Here is a 24,339-nt window from a genome sequence, read left to right as displayed (position 1 = left end):
AAACATTGTGGACGGTTGATTTGGTTAGTATAGCTACATTAAAGATACGGGAAAAGAAAAGCTAGCATGAACTTCGGGGAACTTCGGGTGTGGCTCTCTCTCCTGTGTGATGAAGGCTTCCCGAGTCAGTGATGAGGGCGCGACAGTTGTTGCCAACTTCGGCAACGCTCCGTCGGTTCCTTTCTCCTAGCTGCGCGTCTCCTAACAGTTGCGACCTCCTTGGGGCGACCGCCTGCCGCCGTGAGGTGGGGTTCAAAGAGCTGGACGGGCGGGCTTATCTAATCGCCGGGTTGACGGTGTTATCGGCGGCGTGGTGGCGTGGTGGCGCAGTGGCAGAGCTGGTCGACATGGCGGAGGAGGAGGGCGGGAGCGTGCTGGGGGAGGTACTCGCCAGCCCGCTGAACCTGCTGCTGGTGGCGCTGGTCTCCTTCCTGGCCTACAAGCTGCTCACCGGCAGGCAGCGGGAGTACGAGCCCCCGGCCGAGCCGTCCCCGGAGCTGCCCCGGCTGCGGCGCGACTTCACGCCCAGGGAGCTCAGGCAGTTCGACGGCTCGGGCCCCGACGGCCGGCTCCTGGTGGCCGTCAACGGCAAGGTCTTCGACGTCACACGAGGGAAGCGCTTCTACGGACCAGGTGCGCCGCGGCCCATCGGCCAACTCGCAATCCCCGCTGCCCCGCGGATTTCATTTACTTCCTTACAATTCAGGCATTTCATTGAAGAACACTTATTTCGTTATAAATGGGTTCTTTTTATGCGGTTTGTTGGTTTTTATACTTCATTTTTATTTTTTTATTACATTTGGGTACAAATCATTTTATTTCTAATGTATCGAGTGATTTGGTTTGATGTATTGGGTTACCGACTCATTTCCGATTATGTGCATTTATTTGAGTTCCTTTTGATCGTTTCAGATTATTATGGTTATTTCACATTAATATGTTCAAGTAGATAACATTTCCACACATTTCAGAAATTCTGCATGCGAAAACCGCCAAATCGAAACTTTCAGGAACCGAATCAGGAGGTAAGGGGTTCACAATAAAGCTACCTGGTGCTCCTTCACGGGCCTCGAAGTTCGATGCCAAGTTCCTAAGTCCGTTACTGGCGATGACAGTCGTGATGACTGCTTGGGGGATTCTTCGTTAAGCAGTAATTCTGAGCCCGAGCGACTCACAAACCCTCCCTCCCCTCATCGCGTCGACAGCCAGGGCGGCTCGAAGGCAGGACCCTACCGGGACCCTGCCTTGTTTGTTCAGCTGTATGTGGAACTAGCGTCGTAGAAGCAGCTTTGCTCCTGGGTTGTAGCCGCGTCCTCGGGGAATAATTCACCGACGTTTTCGGTCGAAAATTCCAGTCGCCATCATCAGGGAGCAGTTAACCTAGGATGGTCGTGAAAGCCTGTGATCATTATTAGCGTGATAGAAGTTATGCTTACCTGGCGTAATAAAAATACTAACTTTAATTTTGCATGCGAATGGTATATAAAAATAAAATAACAAAATGACTGGAGTGATGTTATAAATACGATCGGTAAAGTATATATTCTATCAAATAAAAAAAAAATTAAATAAAGTCTTTTACTTTTTTTATAGGAGTCATTTTATTATATATTTTTTTAATGTATTTTAATCAAATGATTCAATGGTCTGCGTAGCTGCTCTAGCAGAGAATTCTAGCGGTGGGTGCGGAAACTACGAGTGATTCGTGTCCGTAAATATAGTTGAGAACACAATTTTTTGTATGTTTATCACGCTCGCCATTATTTTTAATAATTCTACGTTAAATTCCGTGTAGCAGTTGAGTATTGACAGCGTATTGGCCATATGAGAACACGTTAATATATTTTTTTGTAACAAAATTAGGTACGAGTTTCACAAGTTTGTATTTTTCTGAGTGCAAGTAAAACTATGAATTCCATAGTTTCTAATAGTTACGAATATATTTTATTATCAACAGTCAGTTCTGTGGTGCAAGCTCGCAACTAGCAGTGCGCGCTTCCGCCTAAAGCGCTACCTTAGTTGCAGCTGTCCACGTTTCAGAGGCCATGCTGTGTGGGCTACCTGTCAGTTGCCCATGAATTTCCCCACCCACGAAAAAAAAAACTAATGAAGTAACGGGAAGCCTACGATTCACAAATCCTTTCGCACCAGCCCAAATATTTGCCTTCGAGTAACTTAAGGTTTTTTTTATAAAGTTGAAAATGCGATTTATATGCGCGACATAAATGTATTGAGTGATTTAACAAAGATATTTAAGCCATTAAAAACGACACAAAAAAACGAAAAGGCAGTCATGGGGACTGTCGACATAAGTGAAAACTTAAAACTGTGGTTTTAAATGTGTAATATGACATAATTTCTACGTCAGATGTAGGTACGTAGGAAAATGATTTTGGTGTTATGTCACTAGCATGTCGGTGACGCGAACCCATAGGTTTTGCCCCTACCAAATATTGCAGCAAGCATCTTTGTTATGTCACTTGATCCTGTCATTACTGGGGCAAGCAGTTCGTGAGCTCGTGAGAACCCACATGCGAACGTTTGTGAAGTTCAACAAAAAAAAAATCAAAATTACACGAATGCAGGTATTGGGGCGTGTACGAGAGAGTTTGTGAACCGCAGGTTGCACGAAGTGTAGTAGTGCTGTGCCCGCCACGGACTCGGTGTACTCGCGAGGAAGTTAGCAGTAGACCAGGTGCTTTCAGCCGTGGCATCCATGCCCTCGGCATTAGCGACGGTTATATTCCAGTAAAGGAACTAAAGGGATGTATCCACCTCTCGGCCGTCCCAGCCCAGATGAACCTACCACAGAGTGTGACACATCGGGCAACCCAAGTCGCCGAGAATCTCACAGATACGGGTGACTCGGGTGGACAGCTATCACGGTGACGCGGCCGATTGTTCAGTTGAGATACGAAGCCACCTGATAAGAGTTGGCGTTAAGCGCAAAATGATGACTCACGCAGACACGAGACACTCGTCAGAATGACAAACGACTAATACGTAATTGCGATTGTTCATTTTCGTGGGTGCTCGGTAAGCCTGCAAAAAAATGATGACGTGGCCTCTTTTTTAAAACGTTTTCTTGTTTGAATTTTTCGCAAGGCAGAATAAGCCACCTTATATATATATATATATATATATATATATATATATATATATATATATATATATATATACACACACTATCATAATGGCAGAAGTGGCTATAGTGGGAGAAGAGAGTGGAGCATTCAGTACCTACTATACGTAATGAGTTAAACCGAACGTAGTTTACAATTGAAATCGCTCCGCGCACATATGCGCAAGAAGCATATGCACTGCCCGGGATTCGAACTGAGAAGCAGAAGTAGTGAAGCCGGTGTGCGAGGCTATAGGAGGCGCAGGATGATTTCGAACCTAATGAATTTACTAATTTAAAATGCAGTTCTCGCCAGTAATAAACCACGATCAACTGAGAGAAAAAAAAAATTGAAGGTTCTTTTTATATTCCCTAAGAACGAAATGCTGAGCTCTCGTATTTGTAGGCTATTGTCAGGGCCAGCGAGAGAAACCAGGGGCCCGAACGTAAATAATGTGTTCAGTCTCACCTTTTATTTAATGTACAACTTTTCAAACACCACCATTATATATATATATATATATATATACACTACTATAGGGCAGGGGCGTAGCCATGGGGGGGGGGGGGGTTTGTGGGTTCAACCCTCCCCCCCCTTAGCACCAATTCTTTAATTAATTTCTTATTCATCACTCAAACAAATTTCATATTAAAATTAATAAAATTTTTACCATTACAATATTTAAATTTAAGTACCGAAAACTGCTAAAATAGCACTATTTTACACCTTAAAATCCAAATTTTCCCGGGGGAGGACCCCCGGACACCCCGCTTTAATACGGGGGACCATGATTCTTAACACCCCCCCCCCCCCCCATACATAAATCCTGGCTACGCCACTGTATATATATATATATATATATATATATATATAATGTAAACAATATTGTGGCCGTAACTGTAAACGTGATGTACGTATCACATTACTTGTAAGGTTTCCTATGAATTGTGTTAGCAATAGACTTGTAATTGTCCTATCAGGGTAAAGCCCTCTTGGTGACTCGCGACGGCATTTTAATGTTGTGAGCCATTGTTTATTTGTCAGACTTCATTATTCCATTATAACATTTAACTAGGGATCGAGTGGTGATTTATAAAGTTGTTTACTGCTGCAGTCGCAAATGTACGGCGGGTAAAAATTCATATCATTATTTGTTTTGAATTTAAGGATCACTTATCAAAAACTACGAAGTGTACATAATTACGTATTAAATTTGAGGATAAATAAAGCAAAACAAACTAAATTTATTTACTTTGACATTACAACCTAGTATTTTGTATAATTATGTGTGTTGTATGTGTGACAAACGGCGGCAAACATTTAAAACACGGCGGTGGATATTTCGATTGTCAACTGTCGAGTATGACTAGATTAAAGACACCGGCCCAATATTTCCCCTCTGATTCTCATATTTACCCTATAGTAGTACTGGATTGGTAAAACATGACCAATATTTTGTCGACAGTACAGAGCAGTGATGTGTTAGTAAGGATAGAGCCAAATAATGTTAGAGCAAAACTGGAAAGTGTCGTGTTAGAAGTCTTGAGCTATGTACCTGTGTTGTTTACAGAACTGCGCAGTGTTGTGTTGGTAAGTCGTGAGCCGGGTATTGTTTGACCTTTGAAGGGAAACCTTTTCACAGACTAGAGAGCCAAACGCATCTTCGGTTTTTTTTTGTTCATTGTAAATGTGTTGATAAAAGGATACTAAGTAATGGTCAATTAGGTTAGTTTAGATACATTATAAATACTTTAAAACATTGTGGACGGTTGATTTGGTTAGGATAGCTACATTAAAGATACGGAAAAAAAAAGCGAGCATGAACTTCGGGTTTTGGCTATCTCGTCTGTGAAAAGAAGGCTTCCCATTGTTGACAGGACTGAGCAGTGTTGAGTTGATAGGTCTTGAGCTGGGTATTGTTGACAGGAAGAAGCAGTGTTGTGTTGGTGAGAGTACTGAGCAGTGTTGTGTTGGTAAGTCTTGAGCTGGGTATTGTTGACAGGAAGAAGCAGTGTTGTGTTGGTGAGAGGACTGAGCTGTGTTGTGTTGGTAAGTCTTGAGCCGGGTATTGACAGGAAGAAGCAGTGTTGTGTTGGTGAGAGGACTGAGCAGTGTTGTGTTGGTAAGACTTGAGCCGGGTATTGACAGGAAGAAGCAGTGTTGTGTTGGTGAGAGGACTGAGCAGTGTTGTGTTGGTAAGTGTTGAGCTGGGTATTGTTGACAGGAAGAAGCAGTGTTGTGTTGGTGAGAGGACTGAGCTGTGTTGTGTTGGTAAGACTTGAGCCGGGTATTGACAGGAAGAAGCAGTGTTGTGTTGGTGAGAGGACTGAGCAGTGGTGTGTTGTTGGCATTACTGGCACGGTTGTCGCCGCAGGGGGCCCGTACGCTGCCTTCGCGGGCCGCGATGCGTCGCGTGGCCTGGCCACCTTCTCCGTGGTCGGCGGCAAGGAGGACGAGTACGACGACCTGAGCGACCTCGACAAGATGGAGATGGACTCAGTGCGGGAGTGGGAGGAGTCCTTCCAAGGTGCGTCCCCTGCATTTGCCTTCGTCTCAGCCAGGAGAGGGGGCAGGGATATATTTCCACCACCCACCACCCCAGATATCCGATATAATCTAGGTTACCCACCATCAAAAGGAAATCATTTGAAAGAAAACATCTGGTAAAGTGGTTCTAACTCATCCCCTCTCTCCAGACGAAATGAAATTCTGTGTACACTCCTGATCTCAGCATTTTTGGGTATCACCCTTTGTAAAACTCTATTTTTGCCCGAGTATCCATAGTCGTATACATTTAAATAGTTTGACTGCAAGTAATAAAGTGAAATGTAGTTACAAAATCTGCCAGATAACCTTTTCAGCACTATATGTTTATATAAGTTGGGTGTTTTTGATCAGCCTACAATCTAAGCCAAAAACGTAAAGAACAATTTGACAGGCGCTAAAATTTGTTTTGTTTTTTGGCGGGGTTCATCAAAGGGCTATGTCTTGAAGGTTGGACATGTATGCCTTAATACCAGAAAAATATTGACAGTGTTAAATAAGACCTTAAAGGAGTTTCTGTCAGTTGAAACTGTTGCCCTAATGAGTTTTGCAGTCCGCTCTTTACCATAGATGTATCGGGTATCATGTTTCTTAATTTATAGTTCAAATGTCGTATTGAAAAAACCAGAATGCTTGAGATTGCCGACTAACTTCGTAGCCGGCCTATTCTGTAATCAGGAGAGAACTGAAAAAGTGATATGGGGAGGAACACGATACAGCTCATTACCAAATGACATCCATCACATTTTATCTCATGGTTTATATTGAGCTCATACCCGACATGGAGTAGGGGGTGAGTGATCTCACCACTCTGTCACTCACTATGTGTGCTCAGTGGAGGGCGTGTGGTGTGATGTTGCAGACAAGTATGAGTACGTGGGCAAACTACTGCGGCCAGGGGAGCAGCCGACCGTCTACCCCGAGGAAGAGAGCAGCCAGTAGAATGCTCCGTCGAACTTGCAATCCCTGATCGCCGCCTGAGTTTACTAAGTAATCATAAACTGCTTTGTCTTCTTCAAGACCTTCCAGTGCAGGCTTGTCGGGTCTCCAGATAACGCCTGTTAACACAATGGATAAATTAACACGTTTCAGGGAAGACTTACAAGTTTCTCATTATCGTAATTATATATTAAAATACTGCTAGAAGTGTGGGAAATCAGGTCCGGAAGGATATCCCAATTATTAGCTTGATTACATGTGGTTTTATTTATTAACTAAATATTAAGGAAATTATAACAATTTAATCGTCTGTCCACAAAGTAATCACAATTTTAAGATATTCACTATTCACTCTCCCCACTGGATCACAGCTCACACACTGCTTCGCGTTACTCACTCGTCCCCGCCGTGTCACAGTCACCGATGTACCATCCTTCGGACACGAAGTGTCACTCACCCTCTTCACTGCTCTTACCGATGTCGCCACAAACCTCTGTCGGAGGTCGGCGTCTTATATAGGCCCTACCTGCGAACTGTCGCCCTGAGAAGGTCCTGTAGCTCTCAGAAGTGTCGCGTAATCAAGGTAGACGTAACACCCTAGTTACGCCATTTCACGCAGACGGAGCTCTAGGGATGTTCCGAAGTCTCAAGAGGGACAGAGAGGCGCCGCTCTAATGGCATCACCATGGGCGCTACCTGTGTCCAGGAGGTGGGGCCTTCCCTGGACCCCCGCTGGCTGTCCTGCCGGCTGACCGGCCTGCCTCGTCTCTAGCATCCCCGTAACAATACAATAATATATATGTGCTACCTGCGTGGTTAGACTGCTTGACATTTGAAACATTCTAGACCATGCTGATGTAATGGTATGTATTAAAACAATATGTAAACTACAGTTCGCGAAGTGGATGACTGACTCACTATTTCCCCCACTTATTTAGGTGTCTATGAAGAACAAGACATAAAACTAATGAGGAATTCATATTTTGTGGCACTGGCTCCAAGTAATACATGGGGACACAAAATGTGGAGGATGTGGAAAGGCGGAAGAAGAACGGAAATGCAGCTTAGGCGAGTGTCCTTGTTTTGATGTATTATGGGAAGGATGAGAGAAAAAAAAAACTCGTTTAACTTCACCCTTGCCTATTTTTTTTGTATATAAATTCAGCTTAATTTTTTATTGAGCATTGTCAAGACTCGAGTCAAAAGCTAGATATTATCTAAGAAAAACAGGACTAATTACTCCAAATATCACTGCTGGAAAACAACTTGTGAATACATTGCTGTTTTCCATGGCACATTTTCACCACCACCATGTCTGGTAATGTTACATGTCAGCATTTTGTAAATAATACAGTATTTTATAGTTTGTAAAAACTCAAATTGAAGTTAAAATTGTATTTTTTTTTTCTAAGAAATTATTTTTTATTGTTTGCAAAATCTTTCCTTATCATATGCTTGGGTAGAAAAATGTATTTTGAAAGTGATTAAATAATATTATTTTAAAAAATGCTTAGTATAATAACTCATTGTTGTGTATTTTGTATTTTTATTTAAGATCTTTTTTGGATATACGTCATTGCTGGTTACACTGTATTTCATAAGAAACCACAATAATGTAAAAAGAAAAAAAATTAAAATGCAAACACACCAAATACAATCACAAAATTAAAAAAAAAAAAACATACACAGCATGTACCTATATGGAACCATTTTCAGATTTATATATGGCCAGTATAATTAAATGTTTTAAATATATTACAGGTATCATACATCGTATAAGTGTCTTAAAATTATAGCTGTAAATACTTCATAATGATCTTACATAAATATATTTTTATTTAACAGAAAACAGCCACAGTGAAGAAAGCGTGGTCTACTCACTCACCTCCTACTAAGGATATTCGGATTCAGATCCTATTAAAAATTGTCTGTATTTTTCGCGAAGATCCTATTAAAAATTGTCTGTAATTTTCACGAAGATCCTATTAAAAATGGTCTGTATTTTTCGCAAGTTCAATGACTTAATGGATTTTCTTTGGGTGTTATCTTTTCTTCATTTCTACGTTTGCTCCACATCACTTCATTTGATCTCACATATCTGCAGGATTTTCAGGACTATTGTTTCCCCACCCCATCCACCAATTGTAGAGCTGCTGGCAACATTGGACATCAGTCCTCTATTGTCCTGTTTTACCTTGCCTTAGAAGGGAGCGTCTTATAAAGGTCTCATTCCAGATAAAAAACATTAAATCAAATAATTAAAATCGTATTCTCTTGAATAACTGTCTGCATGTCAGGGATGGTCCTACGGGAGGAGCGATAGAGCAATCCCTAACTCCCCTCCCATTTTCCCCAAAAAAAATACTGTAGTGAAAGAAAATAATCTACGTTATACTGCATCTGACTTTTGAAGTTCGTTAGTTTTTTTTTCTCTTAAAAATATTTGATTCTACATTTTTATTAGTGCTACTGTTGCGTACATTAGTTTTTTTTTTTTTTTTACTTTTCAAGGCATCGGAAATGCATCGAAATAGCTTTTAAAGTGGCTGGTAGGTATTCAATAACACTCAAAACTATCTGGTCATTTGCATACACTCCTGCCTATGAACACAAACATTGCAGCCAAGCTCACTGAGATGAGGTCAGTGACGAATTGGGGAGTACCTATTGTCTTCATAGCTTTGACACCATCCCAATCAGCCAGATATTGAGGTGACATGTTTGACATCCTCCAAGTGCTTCCAAGTTTTTAGATGAAATCCAAATGAACAGGATTGATACCAGAGCCATGTAAAGAGACTGGACAATGTCGATCAGCCTATAATGTTGGTGCCCATGCTTGCCAGTTTTTGAGGTTGCATCTCCCTCATGTGTGAGCAGTGGCGTAGCAAGGGGGTGGCAGGGATGGCCCCCGCCAGGGGCACCGGAGCAGGAGGGGGCGCAGCCGCGACAGTTTCGCGTTACTGAACACCCCTTTTCCTCTTTTAATCCAAGAGGGGGCACCATTTTCAATTCTGGCCGGTGGCGCCAGTCACCTTAGCTACGTCTGTGTGTGAGTCATGGTAACTACATATTTGAGACATTTGCCTTTAAATTCAAATAAAATAATATTACAGTCTTTTTCCTTTGTTAATTTATTGTAACATTTAGTTTATTAAAACAATACATTTACCTTGGCGCGGACCGGTCTCCACCAGGAGTGTGTGGAAATATGGCAGACATCGCCTGGCATGTGTTGATGATGATGATTTCCTGGTGCCAGGGGATAGCAACCTCTCACACAGTGAGGCATTGTGTGGACTGTTCTTCCCATTGTGGCTTGCCGGGAGATGCATTCGTGTCGGAGATCTATAGAGGTTTGTTGGATATCCAGAATACTTGGTCCACATGTTGTGGGCCTGTAGACATGCCCAGCCTATAGTAGCATAGTCTCTCGCTGGGACACATGTCGGTAGAGGAAGTGGCTAGTTAAGATAGTACTAACAATTCTGGGTAGCAGCAAGCTGCTGTTTTTTTTGTAGCGAACAATTACATACTGATGAGTGCTATTACAAACACATGTAACACTTGCAATGTAATTAAGAGACTATGTTGGCACTTGTCAGTTGGAAAAATGTTCCGGCACCCGGTGGAAACCAGAGTTTTAACTCAGATAAACCTGGAGTTGGCCGGTTTTGTGAATTGTTGTTGGCCCACGTGCCGATGTTGCACAGCTACTAAAGGAGGAAGGGAGTAATCATCCTCCTCTAAATATCAGACGAGATTGACACAAAGCTCGAAAATAATTTACATAAATTTAAAACAGATTGTTGAATACATTACCGTGAAATCAGTTTAAACACTGTGAGATGCGCGCGGAGCTCTAGCAATAAGAAAAGAGGTTTAAAACAATACTTATAGAACTATGGCAGTGTCGGCAGCTCCATGAAACTATGTCTGACCTCGCTGGTAGGTCACACAGGACTTGAGCAAGGGTTGTTACAAGTATGCGCCTTCTGCTCCATAGAAGTGAAAGTAGCATCAACAATATTACTTATTCAAAACTGGGCTGCTGCCAGTCTGCGTCTGGATGGCTGTAATAGAACACATAAATTACACTTGAATTAACAATGCCATCCATCTAGCTGATTAAGGTTTTAAAACTAAATTTAAAAAGACAATACTGGTGACGGCCACCATGATGGGACAGAGTGCTCTCCTACAGTGGTGGACAGTACTCGGATAGTACTACCCACGCGTTGTACCCAGGTCACAGGAGTAAATGAGTGAAATAGTGGAAAAATTCATTTCCACCGATCGGAAGTCTAATTAAAGGTGTTATTATAATTATATTTTTTATAGTGCAAATTTTCAAGATAGCGAAGTCTAACAAGGTGTTCTATTAGACATATCTATTTGATTTTTTTTAAGTTGCTGCTGCGTATAAACAACTCCCTCATCACTGTAGGTAAAGCGAACGCGTAAAAGGTGAATTGTCAAAAAGAATAGTCTAATCGAACGCCGTATTATGTGTTCATTGTATTAGAATGATTTACGAGGGTTTATTGGTAAGTATTTTGTCATATTTATCGAATTTGTCTGAGAAGCGCAAGATATATAACACTAAGCAAATTGAACTGTCCTTATGGAAAATGAATAGCCAATATTGTAGGTGTAGAATTTTACAATTAAAATGTAGATGAACAACAATGTGGACATACTCTCATTATGTTTTTAAGGCCTACATTTTTTTAATCTTTTTATTTTAGCGGCAGAGGGAAGAATTTAAAACAGAATGGGGTTTAACATTTAAAATAAAATATTAGATAGCTCTATTTAAAATGGTATGAAGGACTGGTTAGGTTAAATTAGTTACATTTAAAGTATTTTAAATTGGTGGAAACTGTTTGTTAGGTTAGCGACATTAAAAATTTATAACAGCGATTTTTTTCGGAACAAATAATACTTTTAAAATACCATTTTCGGTTTTTAAATGTTTTATGAGCGTTTGATAACCAAAATTGGTAAAATAAAATGTTCAAGTGTTTATGCATTGAGCTCCTGAATTTTTTTTTTAAACAGCTGACTTTCCAATAGTCAGTAATTTTTTTTTTAGATAAGTGTCTAAATTCGGCCGTTTTGTAACTAAATTACCTTAAGAAAATATGCTTTCAATGTTCATCATGTGTCCAAAGTAAAAGTTGCAAGTTCTGGATTCCACTAGCAATTTAATCAGTATTAAGTATGTGTGGCAAAAAAAGACGGGGTTTAAAACTCCAATTTTGGACTGTGTAATTTTTTTTTCCAGTGTCTTCGCAGGTGACAGTGGAGAAGTATCTGTGTGTGGTTGATTGAGACTGTCATAACACAGAACAATGAGTGAAGTCCGGTCGCGTGTTGAGTGTGCTCAGGAGAGTGTGATCGTAAGTCTGACTTCAGTTTGCCAATTAAACCCATGCAATCATTAGCTTTTTTTTTCTAAAATATTTCCAACAGGTGTTATTTCCCACTCGTTTGTACGCTATTTTATATTTTTGTATGAATTTATTGCATATACAGAAGACTTTGATTAGCCATGACCGTCTGGACCAAAGGTGTGATACGCATAATAGAAATCTCTTAATGTCCACAGCTTAAAAATGTGTACTGATCAGTAGCACTACTGTAAAATTATGCCAAAAAGTTTAAATCAGGGCACTAAGAAACAAAAATATTCATTCAAACATAACATACAGGCTACTGTGTAACGACTGAGACCAGTACTGTATGTAAATATAATAGTGACTGGTTTGTGGCGCATAATGATTAGTCAGTATAGTTCAGTCACTTTCATTGTGAAACATATTCTTAGGAAAATTTAAAGATCTTTTAATACACATTTTTATAGATGATGAAGGATGACTCAAACTGACTGCTAAATGAGTGACGATTAATCAAAGTTTTACTACATTCCAAAATATGACTGCCTGTACATGTATGAGTGACACACATGTGCATAGATTTTAAAAATTATTGGTTCTAAGATGACAGTTTTAATGAGTTAATTATATTTTGTAAATATCCTGTTTCTTTATTTTCAGTAAATTCAATTTTGATTTACTCATACAAATTTCTGTCATTACAAGACATAAATAATGTTTTCACAAACTTGTAAATCTTGTCACAGCCAGACATTCAATAACAGGGTACAGTTCAGGTACTGTTCTGGAATTTGTGGTTTAATATTTGAAATACCAAGATTGTGAGACCTACCCCCCCCTCACTGACATGACGACCCAAGACTAGGCGGGCCCCTTAACAATACACTGATTCGTTTCTGAGTGATCACGTGAAGTGAGCTTGCAGTTGATTTCAGTGATGAAAATTTATTTTGTATTATAATGAATGGTTACAAAAAAAATTATTTTGTTAGTTTGGTAAAGTTGTAGTGTTGAATGTTCCTGTTCTGGACCAATGTTCCACGGAACATCATCCACCCGTGCTCGCTCGCGCCTTGCTGGATGGTCTGGTGTCGTGTTTGTCGACAGCCGAGTCTCAGCGAGGAGGCCCTGGAGGCGAAGTTCGAGTGCCCCATCTGCCTGCAGTGTCTGGACGAGGCTGTTCTGACGTCGTGTGGCCACCGCTTCTGCCGGTCGTGCATCGACAAGTGGCTCCAGTGAGTGGCTCCCGCACCGTCTGCGACCCTGCGACCCTGTGTTGGGGCCTCGCGAGCACAGCGGCGCAGTTGTGAAGCCAGGAATATTTTTTTCAGGGAGAGATTTGAAAAAAAAATTAATGAAAAAAAAACTAAATTAAATTAGAATCTGTGCAATAAAAAGACGTACATCAACCAAGGGTCAAGCTCAACATGAGTCACATCCTGTGTAGCTTGTAGCAGGCGCTGGACAGCTCACCCTGCATAACCCAGTATTAAAATATAGCCTTCACTGAAATATCGCAAATTTTTTCATAACTTGAGGGGCAAAAAGCTGCGGGAAATAAAAGTTTTGACACTTTTGGCACATTTACTATTTATTTTGTAACATTTTCTGTCTTTCATGACCCCTAGACACCCTTTTATCGTTATCCTGATTTTTTCTTTATTTAAAATATTCATAATTTTATTGCTTATAAGTTTCTGGGCATGACTCCTAATAGAAACAGTTTGTAGTGTTCAACATTGGAACACGACTACATCTCAGTGGTGGATTCAGAGGTTCACGTCGGAGGGACGCTCATCAACTGAAGAACTGTGGAGGTTATTCATACTTGACCCACTTTTATGATACTAAGATAATGCTGTATTTCATATTTCAGTGTTAAACTGGACCTGGGATTTGGTTGTATATACTTACATAACCTAATCTGGAAGGAAAATAATATTAGTGCTGCAACAAAATAATTTTGAAGGACTTTGTACCTGAAAATCTTAGGTTGTGCATCTATATATCATTTGAATTAAGTTGTGTTTTTTTTTTAACGTGACGTCTAATAAATCAATGAACGCCAGCTGCACGCACGAAAAAGTGTCCCGTAACGCACATTGTCCCGTTATGCCCATTGTACACTTGCACCACATCTATCTCTCTTCCACTCGATTGAAACAACCATCGATTTGACTTTTTCGAGGCACATTAAACTTGAAACACTCCCATTCGTTTCCTACGTTTCCTATCATCGTCCTATCCTTAACAGAACAACACAGATTGGAAGAAGTTAAATAGCAAACATGAATAAAAGTTATAGTTAAAATAATCTCATTTTGTTAAAGTAATAAATATATTTGAATTAATGAGTGCAAATAAAAGTAAATTTATCAATTAAATTGTAGATTTCATTTCACTCCTTGTTTGTATCCATACAAAATAGTGATAATTCAATAAAAATGATTCAATTTTATTCATAAAAGTATGCAATCATTTCATCAATGTTTTGTTATGACGTTGTCATGTTAAACTATCGTCCGTAAACCGACTTTACAGACAACCAATTTTTTTAATTATTATTATTTTGGGGCACTTGTGAATCCAAACGACTGATGTTTCGGGGTGGCACCTGCCCTGGTGTCCCTGGCCACGTCGTGTGCTCGTGATTGGAGCGTGGCAGGACACCAGAAGTAGGGCGAGGGGGCGAGGACCGCGCGTGCCACACCAGCGCCACGGCTGACGTGTGTGTGTGTGTGTGTGTGTGTGTGGCTGCGCAGGCGAGACAGCGAGTGTCCCGTGGACAGCCAGCCCTTGAGGCCGGACAGGGACGTCTTCCCGGACAACTTCACTCGCCGGGAGATCCAGCAGCTGCTGCGGACCGACAGGCCGGACGCGGAGGTGAGAGCCCGGGGCGAGGGCGGATCCAGGGAGGGTCTCATCGTACGAGGAAACATCGCATCGAGGCTGCCTTCACACTGGGCCACTGCGAGCACGTCGGTAGAAACATGCCGCACAGTGCTAGCATGAAACCAAATTAGAACTATTCACACTGAGAGGTGCATTCACACCAGCAGTGGTCGAGGATTGTACAAACACTGGGACGTTTTTATTCAAGCCACTTCCTTCAATTTAGCTGTTTTTTCCAGCAGGAGATAATTGCAATCTGGGACTCATTCAGTCAGAGAGTTAAAAATTGGTTAGAAATCATTATGTCCTATTGCTCAACGAAGGAGCTCCGATAAATCCAATACCTTCTGTTCATACAACATTTTTTTTTGCTGTAGCAACACAAACAATGCACTTGCTTCATCCAAATCCATTATATACTGGCAAATTGGGAACGAGGCAGGGTTTGCCTAACACCTTCACTGTGCAAGCCGCCAGGTTCACATTGGATTACAAAATATGCCAAGGGAAAAAAAAAAAAATGGTGGATCAAAGTTACTGTACCGCTGTATGCTTTTTTTTTTTCTGTCGTTCCAAAATTTAAATTTGTTGTATTAGAGTTGCGCTGTCTGTTTGTCCAGCGAGATGAGGAGGCCGGCTCGGTGGAATGCAGCTTCAGGGAGGTTGGCTGCACTGTGTCGGCGCCCCGGGGCCGGATAGCCGAGCACTTGGAGAAGGACATGCAGCACCACTTGAACGTCAGTGCCCCTTCCCTTGCCTCCCGCCTCTCCCTTCTCTGTCCTAGGGACCACTCGGGATTCACCAGCCCACTCGTGCGTCACTCTCCTGTTGCGACACTGCGCACACCACAGTCGCAGGCCCGTGTTTCTAGTGTGCGAGTTACCCTGATTGGACAGAAATTAGTTGTCTTTTACTAACACAATTCATTGGAATCCTTACAACTTATGTGATACCCCTCAGTTTACGTTTACAGTCTTTAATTTTTTAAGTTATACTTCTTTAGGTGCATTATGGAAAAATTATAAGTGAATTTTTACAATGCTCATGGAACATGCAATGAAATTTTCACAGGAAGATAGTGGACCCACGTTATGAACATAAACCCATATTTATTCACTTATATTTAAGTTAATTTTCATAAAAAAAATGCTGATTAATTTAATGATTTTAGTTGGATTTGGGTTCTTTTTGGTGTCTTAACTTACACGATGGAGTTATATGGTGCATTTACATGCTTTTTTGGAAATTCACCACATAATCCATTTTCTGCTGATTTCAGCGGGATCCTCACATTACTTGGAAGCACACAACGTACAACAGTCATAAAGTAGAATTCTTGAAATTACAATCACATAACTTATAAATAAAAACCCCACACTTTATTCCTTGGAATCGTCATCAATTAGAAACATGCATAACTTTTAAAAATTCTATCTTGAGTAGTTTCTAAGTTGTGTGTGTGTCTTAAGTAATAGCAGCACTTGAAGTATGCGTGGTGAGCGTGTCGTGTGATGCCTCCCGGGTCCTCACCCTGCGGTGACCGGGCGACGTCGTGTTGCAGCTGCTGAGCGTGGCGTACAGCCGGCTGTCGACGGCTCAGCACCAGCAGCAGCTGGCTGCCAAGGCTCAGGAGGCGGAGCACCTGTGGTCGCCTGACCCCAAGCAGCCGTCGGCCACCAAGGTGGGTGCTCTTCCTCCGGGGGGCCGGGGGTCGGGGCGAAGGGGGAGCTGACGAGGGGCCTGCCTGCAGCCGGAGCCGCTGGCGCTGGTGCGGTCGCTGTACGAGCGCGTGGTGGTGCTGGAGCAGCGGGACCGCGAGCTGGACATCCAGCTGGCGGGGCAGCGGCGACAGTTCTCGGCCGCCCTGGACGCCGCTACCCAGGAGCTGTCGCTGCGCCACTGCGGCGGCACCTTCGTGTGGCGCCTGCCGCGCTTCTCCGCCACGCTGGCCGCCATGCGCGCAAGCCCCAGCCGCTGCTCCGAGTACAGCCCCGGCTTCTACACCGCCCCCTGCGGCTACAGGTGCTCTCTCTCTCTCTGCTCGCAGGCCTTCACAGCCATTGTCTGAAGTAGCAGCTTGGCTTCTGGGTTGTAGCCGCGTTACTAGGCGAATAATTCACCGACGTTTCGGTCGGTATCAAACAGGTTAAGGCGGGCTTTTTAACTAATTGTTCGTGATTAGATTTGAACAAATTATTTAAATTAAATTTGCAAAAACTGTAAACAATATTTGAAAATTAAAAAGGTATGCAATTTTTCATCAATGTTTTCTCATGACGTTATCACGTAAAATTATCGTCCGTAAACCGACTTTACAGACAACCCCCTTTTTTTAGTGTATTCTTGTTTCCCCCACCAATGTGTTCCACTGTCGTCTCCTCACTCCTCGTAGTCTCCAGTGATTCCTGAAGCAGGACGCGGGGGTGTGGCGCAGGTTCTGCGCGCGGCTGAACCTCTCGCAGAAGGACCACGGCTTCCTGGCGCTGCTGGTGCACCTGACGCGCGGCGACAACGACGCGCTGCTCGCGTGGCCCTTCACGGGCTGCATCTCCTTCGAGCTGGCCAGCGGCGCCGGGCCGCGCGACAGCCTGCGCGAGAGCGTGGTCACCCGCCCCGACCTGCAGGCCTTTCACCGCCCGCTCGGCCCCATCAACCCCAAGGGCTTCGGCTACACCGAGTTCGTGTCGCTGGCGGAGCTGGAGGGCCGGTTCCTGCCCGACGACGTGCTCACCGTCCGCCTGTGCGTGCAGAGCGTCAAGTAGGCCCCGCTGCCGTGCCGTGACGACGCTAGCCTCCGGCTGACCGGGACACCCGTGCCTGAGGGTGAGGGACGCATCCACTCCTGCCGTGGCCCGTTGCAAGGATCTTGCTCTGACATCACCATCTGTAGCTCTCTGGCTGACTGGGACACCCGTGCCTCCTGCTGTGGCCCTTTGCAAGGATCCTTCTCCAACGTCACCATCTGTAGCTCGCTGCATGGATTTAAAAACCCATTTTTTTTTGTCATGATTGAACACAACACCTAGCTTGGAACTTTTGTTTTAGTCTACGTCAAGCACAACTGTCTGCATTCGCGCGAATAAGCCTGTTTATTAATACCAGACAAACAAGTATAAAAAGGAATTAGAAATGTATTCAAATTCTGCTTTGTCAAGCCATTAACTTGGATAAAAAAAAAAAATTGAAAATAGTAATTAAAGCAAAACTTAACTCGGCAAGACGTCAGGATTGTGACCTGGACTCAAGGCACGACTCCCACCGGAAGCATGGTACTCTCGAGCAAGTGTGACGTGAGGTGTGTGTACAGTGATGACAAGAGCAGATGTTCTGGCTACACTAATACCCAGAGAGTTTCTCGGGGGAACGTATTGTTTGGTAATTGCCGTTCATTTCAGCTTTACTCGGTTCAATACGTGTCTTGTGATTTATGGAATACAGTGGCTGTGGAAAGAAGGAATATAAATTAAGAAATTGTATTTTTTAATACAGAAAAATGTGCTAATTTACATTCCATATTATTGTAAGGACCGGAGTTCGTCTTTAACTGTATTTGTTTTCAGATCTCTACGAGATATTTGGTATGAAGTAACAGTTCATTACAAAGTACGTAATTCCATTTTTAAGCACTGAAACTGTTTGATGTTTCAGGTTAGTGTACCTATGTTATACATTGTGTTGGGGCCACATTGAAACATCTGGAAAATGTGTATTTTTTTTTTCCATGTAGTTCAACATTGTTGTAAAAAATAAAATATATTTTATTATAAACAAAAGTTTAAATTTTTATTGAATCGTGTCCGATTGTTACAGACAAGATTAAATGAACTGCTATAAAATCAAAATAACACAGAAAATTATGTAAAACCACAACACAGAAAATTATGTAAAACCACCACACAGCACTGAAAAAGCAAATTATATCATGAAATTAAGTTGCATTTTACCAAAACTTAATTCAGATCATAAAAAAAAAAAGAAAGTAATCTTTTAATGTTTGAAATTCAAGGAATGTCATTTTAGACAAAAAGTTACCAAAGTACATGGATCAAAAAATTATTTTTTTTTTGTTTTAATGTACATCTCTCATTGAATTACCTTTAAACAAAAAAAGCTTGCTATTATTATTATTACTACTCAGAATGTATCTGCTTTAGACCAATTTATTACAAATCATTTCAACACAAAAATGCAGCCCATAAATTTTACCATTATTCTGGTAGAATAAGTATTAAAAAACTGCTTTTCGAAAAACAAAAACAGCAACACCAAAATCCTGTCTTAAAAACAAAATTGGGCTCAAAATAAAACCATACGATATTGTCTCTACTGATTGTGTGAATGCATGCCAAAACTTAACAGATTGTTTAGTTCTACTAATAGGAATCATATATGAGTCATGTCTAAGCAAGGTTTTTTGTTCAAGTACATATTAAACACTAGTGTTCTGTTAGTGCTGCTTTGAGATGCATGTACTATGTCTGAAAACTGCATCATTCCGTCAATTCTCGACATTAATGTACATAAAGGCAAAATGTTGTCTTGTGCCTTACATTTATGTTTTGAAGCAGTGAAATTTTTAGAAAACCCAAGTAGATGATTATCACTTTCATAGTTTGTAAGAATTAACATCCTTCACCTTCAGGACAACTACACTGCACCTTAACTAAGTTACAATAACCTGCAGTTACTTTTGAAGTTAAGTTTCAAAACTGCTCTTTTAACTCCCGTTCACAGTTTCAATAAAAATATTTATGAGGTCAGTAATTTTTTAGGTTAAACTGATGTCTTCCAAAAAAAATCGATAATACAGAAGACTCGAGGTAGATAATTTATCTTATTTCAGACGTACATTCCCGCGCCCACTTACCGCATCTTTCCATGCCAACATACTATCTGCCCTGTACTCACTCTAGTCGGCTCCACATATTGGCAGCCTTGCCTTTGGTTACCAAGTTAACTGACCCTTAAAATCCCAACCCGAAAATATCAGACTTATTTTCGTAAACATCGACCCAAAGTCTGCCTTTTGCAACTCTTTGTACTGTACCACATTCACGTTTTTTTACACTTTATAGTCACTACAGTAACCTAGGCGATACAGATGGAGTGAAAACTTGACGTATGGTATTTCTTACTCTCAAGCCGTTTTATCAGGTTCACCTTTGTTCGGGAAGTCTACTTAGTTCTGTATCGACTCTGAGCTGACCCGTGCGACGCTGTGACGAACTTGGTCGGCAGACGATATGTGCAGCATTCATCGACTTACTCATCCATTGAACATGCTTCAGAGCATGTCCAAGATTAATAAAAACTATAAAATATATATTGATACAGTTTCTTATGACATTTATCGTGTAACATATGTCCAAAAAAAATATCTTTAATCAGTCTTCCCCCATTGCAAGAACGAATCTAAAAGCCATTTAAAGAAAGTATTGATGAATTAAGTTACATGCTTTGCATGGACATCGCACTAGTCAAACTACAGAACTCTCCAAAATAAAATAACAATAGTAAGCATGGAGATACAAAACTTAAATCATTAAAACATTTAAGCGCTATCAGGAAATGGTGATTTAGCATTAGAGGTAGGTAATAATTTTTGTTTTGGCAAATAATACCTTAAAGTTATCACTGCTATCAGTTGTATAGAATGGACTATTCAAGGCAGTTATTTATTTTTTGTTAAAAATTCTACCATCATTTTATTTACCCACATTGAATTACATCATCAATCTGTTCTTTGAAATCTACCAAATTTGTTCAAGCTGATTTGTGTCTTATGTTTAAAATGTATAGAAATTTTATTTGTGAATGGTTTTGAAAACTTAGTATTAGGCACAGAACAGAGACAACAATGAACACAAATAACACAGCTAACACACAAAAATAAAAGACAAAAACCACATAATGGACAAGTACTGACAAAACAAAAATAAGATTAGTACTGCAAATCAGACAACAAAAATGAGCAGATAAACTAACAATACAAACGTGGTCACCTTAAAAACATTCAGGAGTTGAGGATACTACAAATTCTGAACACAAAATAAATAAGAATCATATTTAAAATTTATATTTATATATGGGCAGAAGATAAAATTTTTCATTTTACAATTTACTTATCATTAGTTTGCAGTAAGAAACACTCATATTTGTTTAAGTCAGTGTACAAATTTTCTTTTTTAAGGTTCATAGTAAAGGTGGCTTACCACTATTAAAAGACTGAATATTAATGCTTTGAATTCAAAAATTTAATGGCAATTAAGGTTACAATTGTAAATAAATATTCCATCTATCATAGGAATACAAGCTGAAAGAGAACCTACGAGAGAATTCAAATCTACAAAATTTGATAATTTAATTTGTACTCTATCAAGTTTTTTAATACCAGAATTATTAATGCTGTTCCAAGTTATTTAAATGCATTCAAGTTTGGATCCAACCCGAACCAATTTTGTCAAAATTGATTCAATATACGGGTGCAAATATAGCTTAGAATCGAGTAATATACATACATCTTCAACATAATGTGACTTAGGGATAGGTGTATTTTCTAGTTTGTATTCAAATATAATTGGAACAAATAGTGAACATCTGTTCACCATTTAAATAAGCTGTATGGGGAACTGGGGAACTAGTGTATCATGACAAAAAACCAGTGTTAGTTGCTACTTTTGTACATTATTTGTTTATTGTATCTTCAATATTTTACATTTCAACACAAAGAAAATTGGCGCAAGCATCAGCATGCAAGAACGTCAGCATCGCTCAAACACTTTGAATATTTGGGGCAGGTTGGCAATCTCCAGGATGGTGGCGTTCTCAGCGAACTCCTTGGGCGGCAGCAGGCAGCGCTTGAGCGCCGGGTAGACCACGTGCTCCACCACCCACGACCAGTGGCTCCTGGTCGTCTCAGCAGGCCTCGCCTTGTCCAGCACCTCTGCCGCGGCCCAACCCATCGCCAACTGCTCGCTGTAGAACCTCGCAGTCTCTCTGCAAAACGTTTCGAAGCACTTCTTCTCGGATTTCCAGTTGACGTTGCGCGACAGGCGTACCACGTACGTGGGGAGACCGCCTTCGTCCGGGCAGAAACCGTCCAACAGCAGCGGAATGCCCTGCAGACGGCCTTCGGGATCGATCACCGTGGAAAAATAATCTTCCAGCATGGCCGCGTGTTGCGTCAAGAGATCCGCGACTCCCTCGGCAACGTCTTCTTTCGTGCCGTCCGTTTCTTTCCAGCCGAATTCTCTGCTGTCCACCGCGATGCGCGCGAGGTCCTTCAGCGAAATGGGTTGCTCGAATCGCAACAGACCCAGGTTGCCGAAGTCGTACACCATGATCTGGTAGAACATCTCGAGGCTCAGCTGTTCGGTGTTGCAAAGGTACAGCTTCGTCTCGTGCTGGATGACTGCTTGTCTGGGGCTGATGCAACCCACGAAGGTAGAGTTCTTGACAATATCCCTGAGGCCAACATGAAGTTTACTTCGGATGTCCTCTTTAAGTTCCAGAACACTTGTCAGGCGGATTTCACGTCTTTGCGATGAATTTTGTTTTTTCGGCACGGGTGTGGTGTTGGTGCTGCTAGTAGCATCCCTCACGTCAACCACAAACTTGTCGAGTGTCTGTGCCGTGCTGTCTGTGCGGACCATGTGCTGCGGTGCCAGCTTAGGTTTGTCGGCAGCAGCGACGGGCGGCTCGGACGCACCCGGCAACAAGGCCTGCGTGTAGTGCAAGCTATCCCCGGCCTCCGACGACAACGCCTTCGTAACACAACTTTTTATCTTGTCTACGATAGCTCTCTCGTGCAAGATGATAACTTCGTGTTTGGTTGGATGAACGTTTACATCCACAATCCTTGGATCAACGTCAAGTTTAATGTAGAAGAATGGATGGCAATCTTTCTCGAAGTAGTAGCGGTAGGCCTCCTCGACACCCTTGCGGATACCTGTGGATTCTACCTGCCTGTTATTGACAAATAGTAACACCGTTAATTTTTTTGCAGAGTAATTGGGCTTGGTTAGATAACCCTTCACTTTAAAGTTCAAGAGCTCACTGTTCTCTTCAAACATTAAAAGTTCTTTCGCTACGTTATTTCCATGTATGGTTCGTATGTTGTCTACTGGGTTGTTAGTGCCTTGCGTTCTTATAACTGGTACATTTTCACCTTGCTTTTTAAGTGTGAATGCAACATGGGCATTATGAACTGCATAACTGGAAACAACATCCCATATTCTTGAAAACTCTTCACTCTCATTTTTCAGGACCTTACTTCTTGAAGGAACGTTGTAAAACAGATCTTGAACAGTGATCTGAGTACCCTGATTCATTGCACAAGGTGTTAGCTTCCCAACGAGTTTGCCATCAAGGTAGACGGCCTTGTAGCCGCAGTCTTCTTCAGCAACTTTTGTCTTAATAGTAAGATGTGAAACATGACTAATACTTGTCAGTGCCTCTCCGCGAAAGCCATAGGTGCTAACTGTAGCCAAGTCGTCAAAGTCACTTAACTTGCTCGTGGTGAAACGTTCACAAATAATTTCCAAGTCGTTCTTAAGAATTCCAGTGCCATTATCTTGCAATTGAATTAGTTTAAGACCTCCAGACTGAACTGTTATTTGTATACTTGTTGCCTTTGCATCCAAACAGTTTTCTATCAGCTCTTTAATCGCATTGGCAGGACGTTGTATCACTTCTCCTGCAGCTATTTTATCTACCACACATTTCTTCAGTCTTCGAATTCTTCCCGCAGAACACATGTTAAAATCGCGAAGCTTCTGAATCAGTTCCCGAAAGACAAGTCATGAACTTAACAATTAAAAAATGTGTGGCAAATAACTGTATATCATTTTCTTCATTCCTTTGGAAAGAAATTGCTAACCTCAAAATATTCGTTCGGCTTCATTCAACCGCCCGCCATTTAATTTCCGATTTTCACTTTTTTAATTTTTTTTATTTATATTTTTAGTGGCCTACAGCTGTTCACTAATGGCAATTCGATTATTTATTTCTTATTCGAATATTTTATATTATTATTAAATCAATGATTAAATTGCCATTCTGAGATTAACACCCATGCCTTACCCGGGATTCGAACTCAGAATATCTCGAACCGTAAACCGGTGTGCATCCGACTACGCTACCGAAGGTGTGCTATTTTCACTTAAAAACAAGAGATTAAACGATATAAGGCCAGTTGTTATCAACCACTGCGCCATTATTGGTTGCATGCAAGTGACATAAGAAAGAGATGGCTTAAAGGTTGCCCAGGCATCTCAACAATAAGCGGCGATAAAATAAACACATCATTGTAGAGAAACTAAACAACAAAACTGTATTGTTCAAAGTTATCTTCTTGAAAGTGCTGCCATCAGCCGGGATTTCGGGTGCGATTCCCGCGGCGAGTCTAAGGAGCTGTACGTGAAAATTGGGGTGTTTTCCAGGAG

The 24,339-nt window shown here is 41.4% G+C and overlaps 3 protein-coding genes across 5 annotated transcripts; 2 read left to right on the top strand and 1 right to left on the bottom strand.

Annotated features, from left to right (window-relative positions):
• The first annotated feature begins 319 nt into the window (after positions 1-319).
• LOC134536233 (membrane-associated progesterone receptor component 1-like) lies at positions 320-8,616 on the top strand. The gene is made up of 4 exons (XM_063375922.1): positions 320-633; positions 5,497-5,649; positions 6,529-6,656; positions 7,544-8,616. Exons 1-3 carry the CDS (start codon positions 348-350, stop codon positions 6,606-6,608), a joined length of 519 nt encoding a protein of 172 aa, XP_063231992.1. The 5' UTR covers positions 320-347; the 3' UTR covers positions 6,609-6,656; positions 7,544-8,616.
• Positions 8,617-11,020: 2,404 nt separating this feature from the next.
• On the top strand, positions 11,021-18,669 carry LOC134536230 (TNF receptor-associated factor 6-like). Of its 3 annotated transcripts, none has more exons than XM_063375914.1 (8): positions 11,021-11,152; positions 11,893-12,007; positions 13,112-13,239; positions 14,767-14,887; positions 15,517-15,633; positions 16,458-16,577; positions 16,647-16,918; positions 17,331-18,669. In XM_063375914.1, the coding sequence occupies exons 2-8, from the start codon at positions 11,960-11,962 to the stop codon at positions 17,656-17,658; spliced, it is 1,134 nt and encodes a 377-aa protein (XP_063231984.1). In that variant the 5' UTR covers positions 11,021-11,152; positions 11,893-11,959; the 3' UTR covers positions 17,659-18,669. The 3 variants fall into 3 exon arrangements, with proteins under 3 accessions (XP_063231984.1, XP_063231985.1, XP_063231983.1); XM_063375915.1 differs by having other exon boundaries at positions 11,145-11,252; XM_063375913.1 differs by lacking the exon at positions 11,021-11,152 and adding an exon at positions 11,275-11,428.
• Positions 18,670-21,568: 2,899 nt separating this feature from the next.
• LOC134536229 (DNA mismatch repair protein Mlh1) lies at positions 21,569-23,875 on the bottom strand. The gene has a single exon (XM_063375911.1). The coding sequence runs from the start codon at positions 23,650-23,652 to the stop codon at positions 21,658-21,660; it is 1,995 nt and encodes a 664-aa protein (XP_063231981.1). The 5' UTR covers positions 23,653-23,875; the 3' UTR covers positions 21,569-21,657.
• Positions 23,876-24,339: the final 464 nt, after the last annotated feature.

This window comes from Bacillus rossius, chromosome 10 (assembly GCF_032445375.1).
Source record: "Bacillus rossius redtenbacheri isolate Brsri chromosome 10, Brsri_v3, whole genome shotgun sequence".
Classification (NCBI taxonomy): domain Eukaryota; kingdom Metazoa; phylum Arthropoda; class Insecta; order Phasmatodea; family Bacillidae; genus Bacillus; species Bacillus rossius.
This window is presented reverse-complemented; position numbering and strand designations above follow the sequence as displayed.

Excerpts from the sequence above, each read along its gene's own strand:
- LOC134536233 (XM_063375922.1), top strand. The coding sequence starts at position 348 with ATGGCGGAGGAGGAGGGCGGGAGCGTGCTGGGGGAGGTACTCGCCAGC. Across the intron at positions 634-5,496 it reads GAAGCGCTTCTACGGACCAG|GGGGCCCGTACGCTGCCTTC; the intron begins GTGCGCCGCGGC and ends TTGTCGCCGCAG. Across the intron at positions 5,650-6,528 it reads GTGGGAGGAGTCCTTCCAAG|ACAAGTATGAGTACGTGGGC; the intron begins GTGCGTCCCCTG and ends GTGATGTTGCAG.
- LOC134536230 (XM_063375914.1), top strand. The coding sequence starts at position 11,960 with ATGAGTGAAGTCCGGTCGCGTGTTGAGTGTGCTCAGGAGAGTGTGATC. Across the intron at positions 12,008-13,111 it reads GTGCTCAGGAGAGTGTGATC|CCGAGTCTCAGCGAGGAGGC; the intron begins GTAAGTCTGACT and ends GTTTGTCGACAG. Across the intron at positions 14,888-15,516 it reads CCGACAGGCCGGACGCGGAG|CGAGATGAGGAGGCCGGCTC; the intron begins GTGAGAGCCCGG and ends CTGTTTGTCCAG.
- LOC134536229 (XM_063375911.1), bottom strand. The coding sequence starts at position 23,652 with ATGTGTTCTGCGGGAAGAATTCGAAGACTGAAGAAATGTGTGGTAGAT.